Source organism: Lolium perenne, chromosome 7 (genome assembly GCF_019359855.2).
Source record: "Lolium perenne isolate Kyuss_39 chromosome 7, Kyuss_2.0, whole genome shotgun sequence".
NCBI classification, from domain to species: domain Eukaryota; kingdom Viridiplantae; phylum Streptophyta; class Magnoliopsida; order Poales; family Poaceae; genus Lolium; species Lolium perenne.
Genome location: NC_067250.2, coordinates 39,785,800 through 39,811,619, shown reverse-complemented (window position 1 = coordinate 39,811,619; position 25,820 = coordinate 39,785,800). Strand labels below are relative to the sequence as shown.

The 25,820-nt window shown below is 41.7% G+C and overlaps 1 protein-coding gene and 1 pseudogene across 1 annotated transcript; one reads left to right on the top strand and one right to left on the bottom strand.

Annotated features, from left to right (window-relative positions):
• Positions 1-25,820, bottom strand: part of LOC127316113 (uncharacterized) — an 800,711-nt pseudogene that overhangs the window by 368,154 nt on the left and 406,737 nt on the right.
• Positions 16,325-21,748, top strand: LOC127317760 (uncharacterized). Its single transcript, XM_051348360.2, has 2 exons — positions 16,325-16,636; positions 21,263-21,748. The coding sequence occupies exons 1-2, from the start codon at positions 16,456-16,458 to the stop codon at positions 21,544-21,546; spliced, it is 465 nt and encodes a 154-aa protein (XP_051204320.1). The 5' UTR covers positions 16,325-16,455; the 3' UTR covers positions 21,547-21,748.

The following is a 25,820-nucleotide window of genomic DNA, read 5'->3' as shown; positions in this document are numbered from 1 at the left end:
ACATGTGTTCATACGAACCAGCGGAGCGTGTCTCTCTCCCACACAAGCATTTATTCAAACAAAAATAAAAACAAAAGCACACAGACGCTCCAAGAAAAGTACATAAGATGTGACCGAATAAAAATATAGTTTCAAGAGAAGGAACCTGATAATTTGTCGATGAAGAAGGGGATGCCTTGGGCATCCCCAAGCTTAGATGCTTGAGTCTTCTTGAAATATGCAGGGGTGAACCACCGGGGCATCCCCAAGCTTAGAGCTTTCACTCTCCTTGATCATGTTGTATCATCTCCCTCTCTTGATCCTTGAAAACTTCCTTCACACCAAACTCGAAACAAACTCATTAGAGGGTTAGTGCATAATCAAAAATTCACATGTTCAGAGGTGACACAATCATTCTTAACACTTCTGGACATTGCACAAAGCTACTGAAAGTCAATGGAATCGAAATATCCATCGAACATAACAAAACAGGCAATGCGAAATAAAAGGCAGAATCTGTCAAAACAGAACAGTTCGTATTGACGAATTTTATCGAGGCACCAGACTTGCTCAAATGAAAATTCTCAAATTGAATGAAAGTTGCGTACATATCTGAGGATCACTCACGTAAATTGGCATAATTTTCTGAGTTACCTACAGAGAAAACAGCCCAGATTCGTGACAGCAAAGAAATCTGTTTCTGCGCAGTAATCCAAATCTAGTATGAACTTTACTATCAACGACTTTACTTGGCACAACAAAACACAAAACTAAGATAAGGAGAGGTTGCTACAGTAGTAAACAACTTCCAAGACACAAAATAAAATAAAGGTACTGTAGCAAAATAAACACATGGGTTTTCTCCCAAGAAGTTCTTTCTTTATAGCCATTAAGATGGGCTCAGCAGTTTTAATGATGCACTCGCAAGAAATAGTATTTGAAACAAAAGAGAGCATCAAGAAGCAAATTCAAAACAAATTTAAGCCTAACATGCTTCCTATGAAAAGGAATCTTGTAAATAAACAAGTTCATGAGGAGCAAAGTAACAAGCATAGGAAGACAAAACAAGTGTAGTTTCAAAAATTTCAGCACATAGAGAGGCATTTTAGTAACATGAAAATTTCTACAACCATATTTTCCTCTCTCATAATAACTTTCAGTAGTATCATGAGCAAACTCAACAATATAACTATCACATAAAGCATTCTTATCATGAGTCTCATGCATAAAATTATTACTCTCCACATAAGCATAATCAATTTTATTAGTAATAGTGGGAGCAAATTCAACAAAGTAGCTATCATTATTATTCTCATCATCAAATATAGGAGGCATATTGTAATCATAATCAAATTTATCCTCCATAACAGGTGGCAACAAAAGACTACTATCATTATAATCATCATAAATAGGAGGTAAAGTATCATCAAAGTAAATTTCCTCCTCAATGCTTGGGGGACTAAAAAGATCATGCTCATCAAAACCAGCTTCCCCAAGCTTAGAATTTTCCATAGCATTAGCAACAATAGTGTTCAAAGCATTCATATTAATAACATTCCCATTAGCATGCATATAAAGTTCCATGGGTTTTTTAATTCTCTCTTCAAACACATCATGTCCTAATTCAAGATAAAGTTCATAAAGATCTCTCATATTTTTGTTGTTTTCCATTATGCCTAACTAGTGTAAACAAGAAACAAAAAGATGCAATTGCAGGATCTAAAGGAAATAGCTTCGAGCACAAACACAATGGCGCCAAAAAAAAGTACTGTTACCTGGAACCGGAGTATGAGTGCCTTTTACCTTTCCTCCCCGGCAACGGCGCCAGAAAATAGCTTGATGTCTACGCCCCCTCCTTTTCCTGTAGACAGTGTTGGGCCTCCAAGAGCAGAGGTTTGTAGAACAGCAGCAAGTTTTCCCTTAAGTGGATCACCCAAGGTTTATCGAACTCAGGGAGGAAGAGGTCCAAGATATCCCTCTCATGCAACCCTGCAACCACAAAGCAAGAAGTCTCTTGTGTCCCCAACACACCTAATAGGTGCACTAGTTCGGCGAAGAGATAGTGAAATACAGGTGGTATGAATAAGTATGAGCAGTAGCAACGCAACAGTAGTAACGCAGTAAAACAGTAAACAAGCAGCGATAGCAGTATTTAGGAACAAGGCCTAGGGATTAGACTTTCACTAGTGGACACTCTCAACTTTGATCACATAACAGAATAGATAAATGCATACTCTACACCCTCTTGTTGGATGATGAACACCACTAACTGTGTAGGATTACACGAACCCTCAATGCCGGAGTTAACAAGCTCCACAATATTCGATGTTCATATTTAAATAACCTTAGAGTGCATGAAAGATCAACATGACTAAACCAAGTACTAACATAGCATGCACACTGTCACCTTCACACTATGTAGGAGGAATAGATCACATCAATACCATCATAGCAATAGTTAACTTCATAATCTACAAGAGATCATAATCATAGCCTATGCCAAGTACTAACACGGATGCACACACTGTCACCATTACACTGTGCAGGAGGAATAAAACTACTTTAATAACATCACTAGAGTAGCACATGGATAAATTGTGATACAAAACACATTGCAATCATAAAGAGATATAAATAAGCACTTCACTATGCCATTCATAACAGTGAATAAGTATTCTGTGAAATATAGCCTAAGAGACCCACACGGTGCACACACTGTCACCTTTACACACGTGGGACAAGGAGTCTCCGGAGATCACATAAGTAAAATTCACTTGACTAGCATAACGACATCTAGATTACAAGCATCATCATATGAATCTCAATCATGTAAGGCAGCTCATGAGATTATTGTATTGAAGTACATAGGAGAGAGATGAACCACATAGCTACAGGTACAGCCCCGAGCCTCGATGGAGAACTACTCCCTCCTCATGGGAGACAGCAGCGTTGATGGAGATGGTGGTGGTGTCGATGGAGGAGCCTTCCGGGGGCACTTCCCCGTCCCGGCGGCGTGCCGGAACAGAGAGTCCTGTCCCCCAGATCTTGGCTTCACGATGGCGGCGGCTCTGGAAGGTTTCTCGTACCGTGGCTTTTTCGTATCGAGGTTTTAGGTCCAGGGGCTTTATATAGGCGAAGAGGCGGCATCAGGAGGTCGAAGGGGCGACCACACTATAGGGGGGCGCGGGCCACCCCTAGGCCGCGCCGGCCTATGGTCTGGTGGGCCTGTGCCCCCTCTCTGGCGGTTCTCGGGTGTTCTGGATGCTTCCGGGCAAAATAGGAACCTGGGCGTTGATTTCGTCCGATTCCGAGAATATTTCTTTACTAGGATTTCTGAAACCAAAAACAGCAGAAAACAGCAACTGGCACTTCGGCATCTCGTCAATAGGTTAGTTCCGAAAAACGCATAAATATGACATAAAGTGTGCATAAAACATGTAGATATCATCAATAATGTGGCATGGAACATAAGAAATTATCGATACGTCGGAGACGTATCACACACCCACCAAATGCATGCAAATAAAAAAAGAGGAAACGGTAAGTAGAAGCAAGTTTGTTATCATGTACCTTCGGTTTCTTGGAAGCAACAGTAGTCTCTACCCCAGGGATTTCTTCTTCAACTGATGGGCAATCCACTGTTTCAGCTGGCTGAACTGCAATTGGGTGCACATCATGCAAAGGAGGGACACTCTGCAATGGTGATTGCTCTTCATGCTCGTTACCCGCAGACACATTTTTATACTGTAACCTCTGCTTCATCCTTTTGAATTTAGTGGTACTTTTCTGCCGGCTCTTTGGGGTCTTAGAACGTATCTGCAAAGAGAAAAGAAAACAAAACAAAACAAAGCACCATAAGTATTACACCCCCCTAAATCATCCTAGTCAACATTGAATGAAATTTTTTTTGAGGCAACAGAACTTACAATTGGATTGACTGGTTTCATTACAACTTAGATGATCAAATAACGTAAAATCGTCCAAAAAAACCCTGCATAGATCAAAACAGAAGTTATCTATATATTATTACATCCTATGCAGTTGAAATATACAGCACTTAGACAAAATAGTTTGCTAAAAAAGCTTGAGTAAAATCAGAAAGTTGGGAAAATGTACATCCTAAGCATAAACATTGTTCAATACTTTGTGGTCAGCTATGTAAAGGATGTACATCCTATAAAAAGTGAATATACATTCTGCAGATGAATATACACTGGCAAGACAGCTAAAACTTGAAAAACAAAACCCATAAATATAAAATGTACATCATAAGTATAAGGATATACATCCTACATGATGCAATAATATGAAAATGTACATCCTAAGCATAAAAATTGTACATGCTACCCAAAATATACATCTACACAAAATATGATGTACATTTGCAAAGACAAAAACTAGTTGAATGGCGATGGGATGGAGGCGGTGGCGCCGTGGCGGCGGCGGGTTCAGTTTGTTGTAGGGTTTGGCTGTGCGACTTCTGGGTGACCAAGAGCTAAACCTTTTACTACAGCTAATGACAACCAACTTTTGTGTGAGTGATCAAGAAGCAGCAAATGGGAGTGCTACCCCCTCCCCTGTTTGTGCTCCACTTGCGCTATCACCATGCTTTCAATCACATTTGATCATATCCAGCAACATTCGAGCATGAAGAACCGCTACTCTTTTTTTTGTGTGGGGATGGAGAACTGCTACTTGAAAGGAAACTGTACTAGGAACGAAATGTTACTGTACTAGATTCAGATATACAAGTACTACTCCCTCCGTTCTATAATTTTTTCCTAAAACCAAACAAGGTAGTACAAGGCTTCAATACCACACGCAGATATACATCATAAGTATAAGGATATACATCCTACAATTGGGAATATATATTTTGCAGATGAATATACACTGGAAAAACAGACAGTTAAAAATATACATTACATGCATGAAAAATATAAATCCTATGCCATGCAACAACAAAAATTAACAATACAGAGAAGTACTTAGCTACAAGGTTTTATACATGCTACAATGAAACACATGAGTGCAAAAATCACAAAAACCTATCAAACCTACAAACCAGATCTACAACATTTGACTAGTCTGCCATATGAATCTCAAAATTATTTGAATACAACCTGAACAAAAACTGAATTAAAAGCTGAACAATATACTCTGGAGATTATTCGTTCACATAATCAACACCTACAAATACCAAACAAGTACGGACACACATGGATAGCATGTATGAAGCATTGCAGAAACAACATTAATCAACAATTCATGGGTGGGGAAACTAACAGTATAATCAAAAATTCGTGGGTGGGGGAACTAGAACGGACTCACGGGGGACATGAAATTAAGGCGAATATGTGAGGATTGCCATCAGGAGTTAGCCGGGGATGGGGGATGTACCTCCACCCGCAAAAAAACCGAGCGCGCATCACAGGAAAACGCGAAATCGTCCAAATCGGAAACATGAGAGGCTCAAATGCGCCGAATCGAAGCACTCACCAGCACTTGACGAAGAACACCGATGAGAAGCAGACGCAGAATCCAGAGATCAGGCAGACGACACCAAATCCAGACCTAACACCACCTCGAATGCACCGAAATCGGGCGAGGACGAGCCGATCCACTGGTTCCCACCACCGATTCTGCTCTCCCCTAGTGCCCCATGCTACATGAGACCTCGCAGACGGCTTCCCGGAGACCAACTCGTCGACGGTGAGGTCTGATTTGGTGTGGGCGACGCGGGGAAGTACGGCGGAGGAGAGAGCGGAAGCGAGCAAAACAAGCGAAGCGAGCGGAGAGAATCACGGGAGGAAGGGGATTCGCTTCGGTTTCATGATACTTGTCGGAAATTGCTTCTGGCCGTAGGATCTAAATCGGACGGAGCGGACGGGTGAGCACCGTGTAAGACAAGCCAGTGCTATAGCACGTATTAGAAATTGGGTAAAACTAACTGCTCACCAAATTAACCTTCGATTCTGTTGCACATAGAAGGAAGGAAAGTATCATTTTCACATCATATAAGGTAGCAAGTATTCTATTTATTTTAAAATATTAGTGATTAGACATAATTATATTATTTCAAGCTAACAAGCTCAAATCAAGCGAGCTAGTGGTCGCTCAAGATCAACTCATTTTTAGGTCGAGCAATGTTACACACTTATATTCTGCTCATTTCATTTTCGAAAAAGTTTATGCCAAGATGACCATCTATCACCACTTTTATTCAACATTGTGGCGGATATGCTCGCTATATTGATCGAACGAGCTAAATCTGATGGTCAAATTGAAGGAGTGATCCCACATCTTGTAGATGAGGTTTATCAATCCTTCAATACGCCCATGATATAATTTTATTTATGAAACATGATCCAGATAAAGCTCAAAATTTAAAGCTGATTTTGCCTACTTTTGAGCATTTATCAGGACTCAAAATAAACATCCTTAAAAGTGAATTGTTCTGTTTTGGCGACGCTCAGGGCTCAGTCGCCGAATATTCGGAATTGTTTGGTTGTGGCAAGGCCAGATTCCTATCAACTATCTGGGCATCCTGATTCATTATCGTAGATTAACGATGGCTGAGTGGAAACTAGTCAAGAAAAGACTTCAGAAGAGACTTAGTAGTTGTAAAGGTAAAATGCTATCTCTTAGAGGAAGATTGGTCTCATTAATTCAGTACTCATCAATATGGTGTTGTATATGATATCCTTCTTCATTTTGCCAAAATGTGTATTACACAAGCTCGATTATTATAGATCGAGATTTTTTTTGGCAAGGGGATAGTGAAAAAAAATCAACTTGTCAAGTGGTCTGTCGTATGCCGACCTAAAGATATGGGTGGGCTAGGAGTTCACGACCTTGAAGTCAAGAACTCAGCCTTTATTCGGTAAGTGGTTTTTTAAGCTACTAACCAAAGAAGGCGTATGACCATAGTTAGAACAAAGTACATCAGTAACAAAGGGTTATCCTAGATCCTTTCGAAACCGGGAGACTCATATTTTTGGGCTGGCCTAATGGCAACAGAGAAAGTTTCTTCAGATATGGTACTTTATTATTAAGGATGGATCGCAGGTACGGTTCTGGGAGGATACATGGCTAGGGAGTAGACCTCTCTCTGAACAATATCCAGCATTATACACCACTATTTGTCGCAAAAGTGATACCATTGCATTAGTAATGGTAACCTCACCTTCGACAATGATGTTTAGGCGAGATTTAATCGGTCCGAGACTTCTTGCATGGAATGCCTTACTGTTGTGTTTGGAATCCATCCAGTTGTCTGAAGGGCAAAATGAATTTCGTTGGAACTTACAATCTAATGGAAAATTCTCTGTAAGTTCATTGTAAAATGTCATTATTCAACCGCAAATACCAGTTGATAAAAACAAGAAGATTTGGAATATGAAGATACCGCTCAAAATTAAGATTTTTTTGCTGGTATTTGCGTCGAGGAGTAATCCAAACCAAAGATAATCTTGTGAAACGCAATTGGCATGTGAGTACGCAGTGTGTTTTTTATCAACACAATGAGATGATTAAACACTTGTTCTTCCAATGTCGCTTTGCCAGATCTATATGGTTATGCATCCATGATGACGCGTCAAGCACACGTCCGTTGGGAACCCCAAGAGGAAGGTGTGATGCGTACAGCAGCAAGTTTTCCCTCAGTAAGAAACCAAGGTTATCGAACCAGTAGGAGTCAAGGACCACGTGAAGGTTGTTGGTGACGGAGTGTAGTGCGGCGCAACACCAGGGATTTCGGCGCCAACGTGGAACCTGCACAACACAATCAAAATACTTTGCCCCAACTTAACAGTGAGGTTGTCAATCTCACCGGTTTGCTGTAAACAAATGATTAAATGTATGGTGTGGAAAATAATGTTTGCTAGCGAAGAATAATAGAGAACAATGATTGCAGTAGATTGTATTCAGATGCAAAAGAATGGACCGGGGTCCATAGTTCACTAGTGGTGTCTCTCCAATAAGAAATAGCATGTTGGGTGAACAAATTACAGTTGGGCAATTGACAAATAAAGAGGGCATAACAATGCACATACATATCATGATGAGTAATATGAGATTTAATTGGGCATTACGACAAAGTACATAGACCACTATCCAGCATGCATATATGCCTAAAAAGTCCACCTTCAGGTTAGCATCCGCACCCCTTCCAGTATTAAGTTGCAAACAACAGACAATTGCATTAAGTATGGTGCGTAATGTAATCAACACAAATATCCTTAGACAAAGCATTGATGTTTTATCCCTAGTGGCAAGAGCACATCCACAACCTTAGAACTTTCTGTCACTGTCCCAGATTTAATGGAGGCATGGACCCACTATCGAGCATAAATACTCCCTCTTGGAGTTACAAGTATCAACTTGGCCAGAGCCTCTACTAGCAACGGAGAGCATGCAAGATCATAAACAACACATATGATAGATTGATAATCAACTTGACATAGTATTTGATATTCATCGGATCCCAACAAACACAACATGTAGCATTACAAATAGATGAGCTTGATCATGATAGGCAGCTCACAAGATCTAACATGATAGCACAATGAGGAGAAGACAACCATCTAGCTACTGCTATGGACCCATAGTCCAAGGATGAACTACTCACACATCAGTCCGGAGGCGATCATGGTGATGTAGAGTCCTCCGGGAGATGATTCCCCTCTCCGGCAGGGTGCCGGAGGCGATCTCCTGAATCCCCCGAGATGGGATTGGCGGCGGCGTCTCTGGAACTTTTTCCGTATCGTGGCTCTCGGTAATAGGGTTTTCGCGACGAAGTGTTTAAGTAGGCGGAAGGGCAGAGTCGGAGGGCTGACCAGGGGCCCACACCATAGGCCGGCGCGGCCCCCTCCTTGGCCGCGCCGCCCTATGGTCTGGCCACCTCGTGGCCCCACTTCGTATGCTCTTCGGTCTTCTAGAAGGTCCGTGGAAAAATAAGACCATGGGCATTGATTTCGTCCAATTCCGAGAATATTTCCTTTGTAGGATTTCTGAAACCAAAAATAGCAGAAAACAACAACTGGCTCTTCGGCATCTCGTTAATAGGTTAGTGCCGGAAAATGCGTATAAATGATGTAAAGTATGTATAAAACATGTGAGTATTGTCATAAAAGTAGCATGGAACATAAGAAATTATAGATACGTTTGAGACGTATCAAGCATCCCCAAGCTTAGTTCCTACTCGCCCTCGAGTAGGTAAACGATAACAAGGATAATTTCTGAAGTGACATGCTATCATAATCTTGATCAATACTATTGTAAAGCATATGAGATGAATGAAGTGATTCGAAGCAATGGTAAAGACAATGATTAAACAACTGAATCATATAACAAAGACTTTTCATGAATAGTACTTTCAAGACAAGCATCAATAAGTCTTGCATAGGAGTTAACTCATAAAGCAATAAATTCTTAGTAGAAAGTTTTGAAGCAACACAAAGGAAGATATAAGTTTCAGCAGTTGCTTTCAACTTCAACATGTATATCTCTTGGATAATTGTCAACACAAAGTAATATGATGAATGCAAATAAGCAAATATGTAGGAATCAATGCACACAGTTGACACAAGTGTTTGCTTCTAAGACGGAAAGAAGTAGGTAAACTGACTCAACATAAAGTAAAAGAATGGCCCTTCGCAGAGGGAAGCATGGATTGTTATATTTGTGCTAGAGCTTTTATTTTGAAAACATAGAAACAATTTTGTCAACAGGAGTAATAATTCATATGTGTTATGCATAAGACATCCTATAAGTTGCAAGCCTCATACATAGAATACCAATAGTGCTCGCACCTTGTCCTAATTAGCTTGGATTTACATGGATTATCATTGCATAACATATGTTTCAACCAAGTGTCACAAAGGGGTACCTGTATGCCGCCTGTACAAAGGTCCAAGGAGATAAATCGCATTTGATTTCTCGTTTTTGATACATCTCAACTTAGGACATCCATACCGGGACAACATAGAAAACAGATAATGGACTCCTCTTTAATGCATAAGCATTCAACAACAGATAATATTCTGATAAGAGATTGAGGATTAATGTCCAAACTGAAACTTCCACCATGATTCATGGCTTTAGTTAGCGGCCCAATGTTCTTCTCTAACAATATGCATACTCAAACCATTTGATCATGATAAATCACCCTTACTTCAGACAAGACGAACATGCATAGCAACTCACATGATATTCAACAAAGGTGTAATAGTTGATGGCGTCCCCAGAAACATGGTTACCGCTCAACAAGCAACTTATAAGAAATAAGATACATAAGCGACATATTCTTTACCACAATAGTTTTTAAGCTATTTTCCCATGAGCTATATATTGCAAAGACAAGGAATGAAATTTTAAAGGTAGCACTCAAGCAATTTACTTTGGAATGGCAGAGAAATACCATGTAGTAGGTAGGTATGGTGGACACAAGTGGCATAGTTTTTGGCTCAAGGATTTGGATGCACGAGAAGTATTCCCTCTCAATACAAGACTTTAGGCTAGCAAGGTTGTTTGAAGCAAACTCAAGTATGAACCGGTACAGCAAAACTTACATAAGAACATATTGCAAGAATTATAAGACTCTACACTGTCTTCCTTGTTGTTCAAACACCTCACCATAAAATATCTAGACTTTAGAGAGACCAATCATGCAAACCAAATTTCAACAAGCTCTATGGTAGTTCTTCATTAATAGGTGCAAAGTACATGATGCAAGAGCTTAAACATGATCTATTTGAGCACAACAATTGCCAAGTATCAAATTATTCAAGACATTATACCAATTACGACATGAAGCATTTTCTGTTTCCAACCATATACCAATGAACGAAGCATTTTCAACCTTCACCATGAACATTAAAAGTAAAGCTAAGAACACCAGTGTTCATATGCAACAGCGGAGCGTGTCTCTCTCCCACACAAAGAATTCTAGGATCCAATTTTATTCAAATAAAAACAAAAACAAAAACATACAGACGCTCCAAGTAAAGCACATAAGATGTGACGGAATAAAAATATAGTTTCACTAGAGGTGACCTGATAAGTTGTCGATGAAGAAGGGGATGCCTTGGGCATCCCCACGCTTAGATGCTTGAGTCTTCTTGAAATATGCAGGGATGAACCACGGGGGCATCCCCAAGCTTAGATTTTTCACTCTCCTTGATCATATTGTATCATCCTCCTCTCTTGATCCTTGAAAACTTCCTCCACACCAAACTCAAAACAAACTCATTAGAGGGTTAGTGCATAATCAAAAATTCACATATTCAGAGGTGACATAATCATTCTTAACACTTCTGGACATTGCATAAAACTACTGAAAGTTAATGGAACAAAGAAATCCATCCAACATAGCAAAACAGACAATGCGAAATAAAAGGCAGAATCTGTCAAAACAGAACAGTACGTAAAGACGATTTTTTTAGCGGCACTTAACTTGCTCAGATGAAAACGCTCAAATTTAATGAGAGTTGCGTATATATCTGAGGATCACTCACGTAAATTGGTAGATTTTTCTGAGTTACCTACAGAGGGGGCTACTCAATTTCGTGACAGCAAGAAATCTGTTTTTGCGCAGTAATCCAAATCTAGTATCATCCTTACTATCAAAGACTTTACTTGGCACAACAATGCAATAAAATAAAGATAAGGAGAGGTTGCTACAGTAGTAACAACTTCCAAGACTCAAATATAAAACAAAAGTGCAGAAGTAAAATAATGGGTTGTCTCCCATAAGCGCTTTTCTTTAACGCCTTTCAGTTAGGCGCAGAAAGTGTATATCAAGTATTATCAAGAGATGAAGCATCAACATCATAATTTGTTCTAATAATAGAATCATAAGGTAACTTCATTCTCTTTCTAGGGAAGTGTTCCATACCTTTCTTGAGAGGAAATTGATACTTAATATTCCCTTCCTTCATATCAATAATAGCACCAACAGTTCGAAGAAAAGGTCTTCCCAAAATAATGGGACAAGATGCATTGCATTCAATATCCAAGACAACAAAATCAACGGGGACAAGGTTATTGTTAACCGTAATGCGAACATTATCAATCCTCCCCAAAGGTTTCTTCATAGAATTATCAGCAAGATTAACATCCAAATAACAATTTTTTAATGGTGGCAAGTCAAGCATATCATAGATTTTCTTAGGCATAACAGAAATACTTGCACCAAGATCACATAAAGCATTACAATCAAAATCATTGACCTTCATCTTAATGATGGGCTCCCAACCATCTTCCAACTTCCTAGGAATAGAAGTTTCAAGTTTTAATTTCTCTTCTCTAGCTTTAATGAGAGCATTTGTAATATGTTTTGTAAAGGCCAAATTTATAGCACTAGCATTAGGACTTCTAGCAAGTTTTCGCAAGAACTTTATAACTTCAGAGATATGGCAATCATCAAAATCTAAACCATTATGATCTAAAGCAATGGGATCATTGTCCCCAATATTTTGAAAAATTTCAGCAGTTTTATCACAAGTAGTTTCAGCAGTTTTAGCAGTTTCAGGCAGTTTTGCACGCTTTGCATTAGGAGTGGAAAAATTGCTAACACCAATTATTTTACCATTGATAGTAGGAGGTTTAGCAACATGTGAAGCATCAACATTACTAGTGGTGGTAATAGTCCAAACTTTAGCTACATTATTCTCTTTAGCAAATTTTTCTTCTCTTTCCCACCTAGCATGCAATTCAGCCATCAATCTAATATTTTCATTAATTCGAACTTGGATAGCGTTTGCTGTAGCAAATGACTTAATATCTTTAGTTTCATTAGGCATAAATTTCAATTTCAAAAGATCAACATCAGCGGCAAGACTATCAACCTTAGAAGCAAGAATATCAATTTTACCAAGCTTTTCTTCAACAGATTTGTTAAAAGCAGTTTGTGTACTAATAAATTCTTTAAGCATAGCTTCAAGACCAGGGGTACACTCCTATTATTGTTGTAAAGAATTACCATAAGAATTATCATAACCGTTACCATTATTAGAAGGATATGGCCTATAGTTGTTACCAAAATTATTCCTATAAGCATTGTTGTTGAAATTATTATTTTTAATGAAGTTCACATAAACATGCTCTTCTTGAGCAACCAATGAAGCTAAAGGAACATTATTAGGATCAACATTAGATCTACCATTCACAATCATAGACATAATAGCATCAATCTTATCACTCAAGGAGGAGGTTTCTTCAACAGAATTTACCTTCTTACCTTGTGGAGTCCTTTTCGTGTGCCATTCAGAGTAGTTGATCATCATATCATCAAGAAACTTTGTTGCGGCACCTAAGGTGATGGACATAAAAGTACCTCCAGCAGCTGAATCCAATAGATTCCGCGAAGAAAAATTCAATCCTGCATAAAAGGTTTTCTGGAACTAACCTATTAACAAGATGCCGAAGAGCCAGTTGCTGTTTTCTGCTGTTTTTGGTTTCAGAAATCCTAGTAACGAAATATTCTCGGAATTGGACGAAATCAACGCCCAGGGTCCTATTTTGCCACGAAGCTTCCAGAAGACCGAAGAGGAGACGAAGTGGGGCCACGAGGCGGCCAAACCCTAGGGCGGCGCGGCCTGGCCCTTGGCCGCGCCGACCTGTGGTGTGGGGCCCTCGTGTGGCCCCCTGACCTGCCCTTCCGCCTACTTAAAGCCTCCGTCGCGAAACCCCCGCATCTGAGAGCCACGATACGGAAAACCTTCCAGGAGACGCCGCCGCCAATCCCATCTCGGGGGATTCAGGAGATCGCCTCCGGCACCCTGCCGGAGAGGGGAATCATCTCCCGGAGGACTCTACGCCGCCATGGTCGCCTCCGGAGTGATGAGTGAGTAGTTCACCCCTGGACTATGGGTCCATAGCAGTAGCTAGATGGTTGTCTTCTCCCCATTGTGCTTAATTGTCGGGTCTTGTGAGCTGCCTAACATGATCAAGATCATCTATCTGTAATTCTATATGTTGCGTTTGTTGGGATCCGATGGATAGAGAATACTATGTTATGTTAATTATCAAGTTATTACCTATGTGTTGTTTATGATCTTGCATGCTCTCCGTTATTAGTAGAGGCTCTGGCCAAGTTTTTGCTCTTAACTCCAAGAGGGAGTATTTATGCTCGATAGTGGGTTCATGTCTCCGTGAATCTGGGGAAGTGACAGAAATCTCTAAGATTATGGATGTGCTGTTGCCACTAGGGATAAAACATTGGTGCTATGTTCGAGGATGTAGTTACTGATTACATTACGCGCAATACTTAATGCAATTATCTGTTGTTAGCAACTTAATACTGGAGGGGGTTCGGATGATAACCTGAAGGTGGACTTTTTAGGCATAGATGCATGCTGGATAGCGGTCTATGTACTTTGTCGTAATGCCCAATTAAATCTCACTATATTTATCATGACATGTATGTGCATTGTTATGCCCTCTCTATTTGTCAATTGCCCGACTGTAATTTGTTCACCCAACATGCTTTTATCTTATGGGAGAGACACCTCTAGTGAACTGTGGACCCCGGTCCAATTCTCTTTACTGAAATACAATCTACTGCAATACTGTTCTACTGTTTTCTGCAAACAATCATCTTCCACACAATACGGTTAATCCTTTGTTACAGCAAGCCGGTGAGATTGACAACCTCACTGTTTCGTTGGGGCAAAGTACTTTGGTTGTGTTGTGCAGGTTCCACGTTGGCGCCGGAATCTCTGGTGTTGCGCCGCACTACATCCCGCCGCCATCAACCTTCAACGTGCTTCTTGACTCCTACTGGTTCGATTAAACCTTGGTTTCTTACTGAGGGAAACTTGCCGCTGTGCGCATGACACCTTCCTCTTGGGGTTCCCAACGGACGTGTCAACTACACGCATCAGACATCATCAAAATCATTAACTCCTCTATGACATCATCAAAATCATCAACTCCACCGTGACATCATCAAAATCATCGACATCGTAAAAAGCATCCAAATGTTCTCGGAACTCAAAGAAGTTTATGATATTCAATTCATCATTTTACACCCTATACATGACTACTTCATATTCATCTACAGACTCGGGGGCTATTCCCATCGGGAGCGCTGGCCGCGCACCCGATAAAAAGATGGAAGCATCCTCAATGAAGAAGAACATACCTGAAGGTTCTAACAATCTAGCTCTTCGGCTTCTCTCTAAGCTTGCACCTTTTCGAAGACCCGATAGATTTAAAAGTATCGGATGATGGAATAATTCGAAGCCGTCGACATCAACATCAAGATCCTCGAGTAGTACAACTTGAGTCTACGCACGGTTGTAAGCACCCGCTCATAGACTCGGGGGCTACTCCCATCGGGAGCGCTGTTCGCGTACCCGATAAAAACAATTTCGACTCTACATCAAGCACAAGATTCAACATTCTTCGGATGATCAAGACATTCGGATGATGACAACTTTAGTCCCTGCCCGAAGCTTCACTTCGGCCAGACACTCGGGGGCTACTGATGTGGGCATTACCCTTGGGATATCCGACATTGCTATACCCGATGCAGATTATGAAGATGGACCAGCACAAGGACTCGACAAGTTGGACCCACACGTAATATCAACTTGGACTACAAGAAAGAAGACTCCAATTTGTATTCTACTAGGACTCTTGTAAACCCTAGTCTGGTTGCATATATAAAGCCAGGCAGGGCACCCCTTTTGATGAGATTCGAAAACAGAAAGCATATACGCGATACGTCTAGACATCGCAACCCAGCGATACGCCTAGACATCGCAACCCGCAGATTAGAACTAGACTAGATACAACAATTCCGCCAACGGCGGCCCATGTATACATGAATTCATATAGTAGATTGCTAGCAGGACGTAGCGATCCTCCACCGCGGGGACGTGAACCTGGGTACGCCGTACCTTCTCTCGCTCCCGGAATCTCTTTCGTCGCCTTCCGTCAACCCTAAGCCCCTCATGGTGGGAATTGCGTCGGTGGCCGCGCGGAGGCGAGGATATGGCGGTGTGGCAGCGACGCGCGGGAGGGAAAGTTCTTGGCAGGTTTTCTTCACGCACGGGTGGAGTGATGCCGCGTACTGCAGCCGTCGTCCAAACTATACCGCTCAGGATAGTGTAAAATGTTTCGCGCCTAAATTTTTTTATAGCGCTGCATGGTTTATATCGTCTGTTGGAGGAACATTTTTTTTTTTTTTGCCTCCGATGTTGCATATCGACGGTTAATATAGAGCGTGCCTGATTTGGGGTACTCGTGTTGGAGATGCTCTAAGTTCAAGGAGTCATGTGCCTGTTTATTTATTTCTAGTCTGATAAAATCCTGCCAACAACCAAACACGCCCCTAATCTAACACAATTCTCAAAAAGTTTACTTCTTCTTCCTCTTCATCTAGGAGCCGCCACCGACCGGCCGCGTAGTCACAGTTCCATTCCACACCTACCGCTCCAGGAAAGAGTAGCTCGACGACCAACCGAATCCATGGCGACGGCGCCGTGTCCTCTCCCTCACAGGTGTCTGTTCCTCCTCCACCTGGCTCTCCTCGCGTTCCTCTTGGCTGCGGCCCCGGCGGCCGATGCGTGGACGGGGGAGATCCGCGGCCGCGTTGTCTGTGACGTCTGCGCCGACTCTGCCATCGGGCCGGAGGACCACATCCTCGAAGGTCAGCCCAACGAACCTTTCCTCCTTCGGATTTATCTAGTTTCCATCGCCGTCCTCTGAGCTCACCTTGTCACCGAGCTAGATTTGGATCCTACGGAACCTGGTTCAGCTGTTTGGTATCTCGAAATTTAGGTGTTGGTTTACCTGGTACAGGGGTTGCAACGTTGAGCAGGCCAATTGTGCTCTAGTGGAGAAATTCTTGCGTGGTGAGTCCCAGAGTGCTTTGGTATTGTTCCGTGGAAATTTCCTGTGGGGAATTGTGATTGAACTGTTAGCCTTTGTTAGGCGTATAGGAAGCGAACGTGAAGTCTGTCGTAGGTTGCTGGAATTGAAGCCATATGTCTTATCAGTAATATCAGTACATGGTGATATTCAGCAAGAAATAAAACGCAAAGGCACCGATAGTAAATAGCCCACATAGCACAGAGGATACAATTGATGCGTTTTCTGTACACCAGGTTAAATCACCAGTAGTAATATACGTCATACAACACAGAAGATAGAATCAAAAGGTCGCACTCCTATACTTGAAGTCCCGCTCCCATGCTACAGGCTGTCATGACTCTCAGCTCAACAACTTCTCCTTTTGGTTGTTCTTTTGTTTCGCAAAATGTGGGTGCTGCATACACAACTATAATAGAAGGAATACTCTTATTCCTGTTGGTCCAGACCCGTTGCGCCATTGGTGGGATGGGCAGAATTCAAGCCATAATTTTATCTTATTTTGCTATCCATGTCACTATATGCAATTGAGATTCACTGACTAACTCTGTTAACCGCAAGCAACTGAGCCACGGACATGTGGACCACCCATTTATTATTCAAGCGCTCGTAAGAACTGCTAATGCATCTCCCTATAGAAAGACAGGCTCCTTATGACGGTGAATATGAAAAGCAGAGTTTAGGTTGTAGGTCCACCTTTCGCATGGATAAATCAGTGGGTAAACACACTCTTTAATCAAAGAAACAACTGCACACATGCAAAAGACACACTTAGGTGATAAATGAATTCAGCGAAAATGTTGAAGTGAAATAACTTCCATAAATATAACGGGCGCACAAGAGGCTTACATATGTATGCAACTATACATGTATTGTTCCCGCAGGGACACACTTCCACTCCCTAAGAGCATCACTAGCAGTGCCCTCATACTTGCAACCCTCAAAACCAGTTTGAGGGCCGAGAAATTGTGATTTTGAAGGCCCAAAACAGCCGGCGCAAATCAGTGCCCTCAAACCAACCCTCAAACACTTGTCCTTGCAGCTGCCTCGTCAATGCTTATAACAGCCCTCCAAAATCACTAATACTCATTTCCGGATTGTAAACATATAATCAGTTCTAGTCTAATGGTGCACATCTGGATTGTAATTGACATCTTCATTTCCGTGTAAATAAGGTAAGCAAAAAGCAACCGACAAAATATATAGGTAAAAATCAGTGATGACCCAGGGGGATCAAACCATTAAACCAAGCTAAGTGTCGCTTTTACGGTTTTACCACAAAAATAAGGAGAGAGCAACCACCATCAGTTCTAACCAAGACCAAAAGAGTCAAAAAAAAAAAAAAAAAAAAAAAAAAAAACAAGGCACACTATGTACACATCCTGCTTGCCATTGTCACACTTGGTGTAGAATACTAGAATGTCCCAGCTACCCAAATCCTACCTTAACCCCAGACAAGTTTAGCATGTCAAGTCTGCAGTTATAGAACAAGAATTCAATAGTAGAAACCAACTTTATGCATTCAAATTTATTGGCTAGCAAGACAACATTGAAGAAACTTAACCACTGAAGTGCATTTTTAGAAGAGAAACCCAAAAAGTGGTTCATACCAATTTTCATCATGCTTCTCTGCTTGAAAGTGACCAAAATCACAACTGACAACCTTGGAGCAGACGCACCTAGTTACAGCATCACAGTCACGAGTCACTAATAAGAAAACAATAAAATAGTTGCTTTACTGTCCATAACCAGAAGCAGCAACAAATTGCAGGCAATAGCTATTGGAGATTCAATTTAAAAAGCAGGAGCTTTTACCTCAGATGTTGCTGTGAGCAGTCAAGCACCAAAAACCCTTGCTTGTCAACTACGGCACTTCTCTGCAACTAAATTTTTTTGCAGACCCATTAAGCGCAATTCAAATGAATATTCATCAATCATAATCAATTCACATATCACCTCACACAAAAGCATACCCTCGTCATCATACCATGCACATTTCTTGCCCTCCGTGTTAAATAATTGTACCCTTCGCAGCAAACCAATATCTTTGTAATCAGGTCACTAGACAAAGATGCCCATTCAAACCATGTCTCTTGGCACCCAAATAGCATCCATATTCAGGTCAGGTGTACTGTTTATTTTAATAATCATGCATAATCCACCAATACCTAAAAAATAGAGGCAATGGAATATTAGAATGAGGCTAAAAGGATTTATCCAACACTAGGTTGTTATGTCTACATTGTCACTTCATTGCCAAACTGCTAAGCGATGGTCAGTAGAGAATTAGCATCCGAAGGGGTGTGTGAGAGAGAATTGGGCTAAAAGGATTTATTAGAAGGTTCATTTGGATTTGTTTACAGCTTACTGACATCCAAAAGACCAAGAAGAATTGATGTAGACTCTGATCCATTTCTTACTCTGCAAGCTCATCTTGAGTAGTACTAGTAGTGTGGAAGCTATTTATCAACATGGAGATAGCAGTTCCACTGGGTTAAGGTCAGTTTGTAATCAATTACCATGACATAGCAAACACAAAAACATATCATAGTTTATTAAATTGGATGAGCTATTTTTCATCACAGCCTTATTAAACAAACGTGCTCAAACATGGAACAATGCTCAACAAGCATACAACCATCAACATCATTGGCACACACACAGTATGCATGCAAGCCTCAAGAACATCATTGCCCAGCAAATCCACCACATCACCATGCATGGTGGAGTAGCCCGACCTCTCATGCAATCAACCAAACACCCAATTTTGCATCTGGTGGGCCTGGTTGGACCTCATGCAGGCTCGTTATATGTACTGATCTTTCGAGCAAAAAGGCACGCAAAGAAACAAGGAAAAAAAGTTTTGACTTCTGGTATGTACAGGTTCTTTGAATGTACGCAGGTGCATGAACTGCTTTTTTTTGGTCATCGGAACAAATCAAACTAGAAGCATCTAGTTAACTCAAAACATTTTTGAAGTTGAGGTGAACTTAACTCCCAACTGGTCAGGTTGTAGGGAACTTACTGCAGAATTCCCTTAAATAAAGGTTGGGAAGTTTTAGGAGTCTTCCTAGTCTAGGTCGGTTGGTCGCATGTTCCAGATTTACAGTTTCCACTGTTTTGGAATTTTCTAATTTCTATGATAACTAAATGAGTTCTTGCCTCTTGAGCTAAGTAGGGAATTAGGGATGGCTAAATATGAAAATGTACCGCCTGCAATATAATACTCCCTCCGATCCATATTACTACTACTTGATGCTAAAATGGATGTATCTACAACCAAAATGTGTCTAGATACATCTATATTAGGGTCAAGTAATATGGATCAGAGGAAGTAGTACCTTTAGTGAGTAATTTATCTGGAGCTTGTCCTGCTTCTGAGAAAAAAATTCCAGTAGAACTGGAACAAAGGGAGTACTTCTGATGCAAGGAGATTGGGGATACCTTAACTACATTGTAGATGCTTTTGGAGCCTTTTCTATGGCATGTGAATGGTGTGGTATTTGAAACTTGGTTAGCGGTGATTCAAGTTACCCTGGGAACAGGGAGTGATTACAAGGAAAAGTGGGAAGCGAATAATTGCCCTCCAGGTTTCCGTTGATATTGTGCCAGCTAGAGGATCTGAAACTTGCATAGGGTTTGACATGGTGGTTCAAGGCACTCCTCGGAACAGGGACTGATCAGAAGGAAAAGTGGGGAGGCGGCCCTCCAGGCTTCAGTTGGTATTGTCCCAGCTGAAGCTTAGAGGCTCTGAAACTTGCATAGGGTTTGACATTTTCCTATCACGTACTGACTTATATAATAGCCTGCACCAAGTAATCAAGGCTAGGATACTGACTCCTACCGTGTAAGTTATATTTCACCTGTCCTAATGCACACAAAATCATATACTAAAGAGAGCCTTCAGTCTTTGCTCATCAAACAAAAAAATCTTTAGATTAGGAAGAAATCTGAAAAGATCTGCTTGTTCTGGTCCTGTCGAGTGATGAATCAGAAAACGCATGAACGCCAACGAGAAGGAAAGTCTATGAGCCAAAATATAAAGTATCAGTATGAACATATTGAGATGCCTATATTTTGCTACTCCACTGGTCTGTTAACACCGCCGGTCCAGCACTCCCCGGTGGCCATTCCTAGAGTTATCACCGAGTCGCCGGTGTCCATTTCCTAGAGTTGAGTCAAGCTTTCTTTGGTTCCCTCTGGGCCTCTCCATCCCACTGCTGACACTGCTTCTTTCTCCCCTCATATCTTGAACTTTATCTCCCATACTGCTAGTTAGTCTTTCTCTTATCCCATTTTCGTTTATTAGCTTTGGATTGCACATTACGTTGTGCGCAATCCAAGTTTCTGTAAGACAATCATTCATATTCTCCTCTTGCTCATGTATGTCTTTGTGGCGCTATAGGTGCCGAAGTTGCTGTTCTGTGCATTACAAAATCTGGTGAGGTCATCAACTACCAGGCATTCACAAACTCCAAGGGTATCTATAGTATTGCAGAGACGATGCCGGAGAGCGACCGGTGGGAGTCATGCTTGGCAAGGCCCATCAGCAGCTTCCACCACCATTGCACCAGGAGGGGCGATGCACACTCTGGGGTCAAGTTCACATACAACAAACAGTCAGGGAACTCGCACAACGTCAAGACATTCCTCTACAAGCCTGTGAATGTTCCTCTCTACTGTAGCTAAATGACGAGTTGGCAAATATAGAGGGTGTATTCATTACAGGGTTTGATATAGGTAAACATGTACGATGTGGATAGGGAATGTGTTGGCCGACCTGTTCTTGTAATCATCTGCTGCGTGTAGATTGTTACTGATGTCGTCGTTTGAAGTGATTTGATGCTGAATGTATAACGATTGTGTATTATTACTATATGTTTTCCATCTATTGTTAGCATCTCACTACTTATCGAGAGGACTAGAGAGAAATGGTTGCGTTCATGCTCGAGGAACTGATCCGAGCAGGTGCTAGGGTTCACCGTTGGTAGATCCAAGTGCACTACCAAGTGCACAAGTGCACGGCTTCAGCCGTATTCCAATACCAAGGCTTAAGTAGGCACATTGACCTAGTCTTTTCTTATCTTTTTTTCCTGCGCGGGAAAATTTCTTGCATCAGGCGCTCAACTAGACTCCCCCCAGCACTCCAGCAGTGAGATAAACCAAAATCATACCTAATTCTCCTTTCCTTCCACATGACCCCCACTGCTCCTGTTTTAGCTGATGGTGCTGCATACCCAAGCTCTCGTTCGACGCCCCGTAGGCAGTGGTGGAGACCGCTTGAAAGAAGGCGGAGACTGATCACTGATTCCAATAGGGATGCCACCACCGTGAGGTGAGGAAGACAGCGAAGAAGGTGACGCTAGAGCCGCAGACAGATGCTACAAAGTCGAGTAAGACCGAGTGATGCCTGGTGAGTACAACTGTTGTGGTGACGACGGAGGGGCAGAGCCGTTAGTCATGCTATTGTCGTGGGATTGTTCACTCAAAACTGGAAAACGGCTAGAGTTTTCTGGTCTGGGCCGATTTCCGAAATTTACTAGTTAGTAAAAAATTAATTTAGAAAATCGGCAAACGGCTGAGCTTTGCCGGCTGCGGCGGGAGGAGTGAGAGATTAAGCGCGACTTTCACAATTAGTGATAGACAAGTCATTTTCAAGTGACAAAACAGTAGCAATCTAGAAGCAACCTGAGGACTATTAGTACCCAGCGAAGCTAGGGTTTCTTATTCCTCTGGCGGCGTGAACGCCCCAAGAGTAATTCTTCCGATCATCCGTATAAACGATCGCTCGTGAGATCATGGCTAAGGAAGGAGAGGAAAGAGGAGGTCAAGGAAAGGAAGAGAAAGATGTGGACGATCTGCTTCGTCGTCTTGATCTGCATGATGATGATGGAGATGACTTCGTCTGGGAGGAAGAAGTTGACCAACCGGAAGTCCAGGCAAAGTGGCTAGCAATTGCTAGGGTTCATACAGATAAGGGCTTTAGCCCGTCTGCGGTGTACGCTGATATGAGATCGGCTTGGAATCCCGCGAAAGAAGTGAGATGGAGGCAGGTTGAGAGCAATCTCTTTACAGTACAATTTGGATGCCTAGCGGATTGGAATACAGCCACAAGCGAAGGTCCGTGGCTGTTTCGTAACCAGGCTGTGATATTGCAGGAGTATGACGGGTTCACAAACCCTAGATCGATTGTTCTCGGTAGAGTAGTGGTATGGGCAAGGGTGCTCATATTACCTGATAATTACCTGGATAAGGCATATCAAAGGTATGTGCAGAAATATGGGGAATATATCAGAGGTACAAATTCAACTCCCAGTGGGCTATGTTGGTGCTTATGTGAGAGTAAGAGCTAATCTGGACGTAAACAAACAAGTTGGAGAGGTTTGTGTCAATTACGAGAGCAGGTAAAAAAGATTGGTACCAGCTTAAGTATGAGAAAAATACCTACTTTCTGTAATAATTGTGGCCTAATTGGCCACTGGTATGAGGAGTGCGGTACTGGTGAACATGATGCCACCAAATTTGAGTGGGGAAATTTTATAATAGCGAATGAATGGAAAAGTCGGGGAAGTGGACGTGGTACTGGCAGGGGCACAGGTCGGGGAAGAGGAAGTGTACCCTTTGGACGAGGTATAAGAGGTGAAGAAAGAGGAAATTTCTCTGAAGAGGGGAGCTAGAGATGGAACGCTATGGTTAATAAGGGTAATCCTGCAATGTCTACATCAGAGCAAGATAAGGGTGCTGGAAAAAGCAATGATATAAATATGGAGGATGTTAATAGTCTGAGAGGTGATGCGGCAAGGAAAAGAATGGCCTTTGGGCTGAGTGGGGGAAGTGAGAATGATCAGAACCTGGCAGGTCAGATTGTGTTGGCTGATGGAAAATCGAATGTGGCAAATATGATTGGTGTTTTTGATGAAGGGAAGATACCAAAGGTTGCTGATTCTCCTCAAAAGAACGCCAACAAGAAGAAGCTCAGGGTAGTGGATGGTACTGCGGTGGACAATTCGGAAGCTAGTAACTCTTTTTCTAGATCAATGAATATCCTGAGTTTGAACTGTCGAGGTGGTGGGCGGCCTGAGACAGTTCGCGAAATCAGTGATCTTATTAGATTGCAACGCCCTGGTATGGTCTTTCTCTCGGAGACCAAGATGTCGGACAAGAGAGCGCAAGATCTAAGATGGAAGTTTGGCTTTTCCAATGCGTTTGGAGTCAAAAGTGTTGGTTTAAGTGGTGGATTGTGCATGTACTGGAATAATGATTCTCAGGTGACAAGTGAAATCCTTCAGTAAGTCTCACATCAATGTTTTGATCCAGAACGATGCCGTCGGCGATCTTCAGTGGAGGTTCACTGGTTTTTATGGCGATCCGGTGAGGTCTAAGAGGAATAGGTGCTGGGAACTTCTGGAATATATGAGAAAGGAATATAACAACCCATGGCTGTGTGCAGGAGACTTTAACGAGATCCTCCATGCTTCGAAACAGTCTGGTGGCGTTGAGAGACAAGAGTGGAAGATGGAAGGTTTTAGGGATATGATAGAAGCTTATAGGTTTGAATACTTAGGATTCTTTGGCCTACCATATACTTGGGATAACAAACAACAAGGAGCGAGGAATATTAAAGTGCGACTTGATAGAGGACTGGGGGATGATAAATTTGTTGAATGCTTAGATAATACAGTTGTCAATCATATTCAATGTTGTGAGTCAGATCATTGCGCTTTGGTGATTTATGTGAGGAAATCGGAATGGATAGGGCATGAAAAATAAACCCTTCCGTTTTGAGAATGCATGGACTAGGCATGATCGATATTCCCAGACATTTGAGGAATCGTGGAAGGCTGCTGGCTCTAGCTTACAAGAGGTGTATGATGCGCTAGGTGGTGTGCAAGATGGCATGAAGCGCTGCAGTAGATCGGAGTTTAGATCGGTGAGAAAACAACTGAATTCTTCGAGAGATAGATTGGAATCAGTTAGATTCAACAGTCTAATGGCGGGACCTTCTGCAGAAGAGAAGAGTCTAATGGCAAAAATTTCAGAGCTGATGTCAAGAGAGGAATCGTTAGAGAAACAACGGTCTAGGGCCCTTTGGCTGAAAGATGGTGATCGGAACACTTCACTTTTTCATGCAAAAACCAAGGAAAGAGCTCAAAGAAATAAAATTAAACTCTTAAGGAGAGGGGATGGCTCGATCATCACTTCCCAAGAAGGTTTAGAATATGAAGCAATAGGATTCTATCAGAATCTGTTCTCGACACAGGTTGATACGAATCCAAGCCTGGTAACTGAATGGTTGGTGAACAAGGTTACTGATTGAATGAATGATGGGTTGTGTGCTCCAATAACTGATGAAGAAATTGAGCGAGCTCTTTTTATGATGCACCCAGATAGGTCCCCTGGACCTAACGGATTTACTGTTGGTTTTTATATTAGGCACTGGAATATCTTGAAAACATCTATTTGCTCGGCGGTAAGAGAATTCTTAAATGGAGGAGATATGCCAGAAATTGTAAATACAACGGTATTGGTTCTTATCCCAAAAGTAAAGAAACCACAAGATCTATCTCAGTATAGACTAATTTCTTTATGCAATGTTCTATATAAATTGGCGTCCAAGGTTCTAGCTCTTCGGTTAAGAGAAATTCTAGACGACATTATTTCTGAGGAACAAAGTGCTTTTGTTACGGGTCGAATAATTACGGATAATGTGCTGCTCTGCATTCATTATTTGAAAAAGAAGAAAGGAAAATCAGAAGCATGTGTTGTAAAGCTTGATATGGCAAAAGCTTATATTAGGGAAGGGCCATAATGCACAAACTTGGCTTTGCAAGTCAGTGGATTGAGTCATGTGCTGTGTGGAGACAGTTTCCTTTTCTATCCGTGTAAATGGCAATTACTCAGATATACTCAAGCCTATGAGAGGTATAAGACAGGGAGATCCGATATCCCCATACTTATTCTTG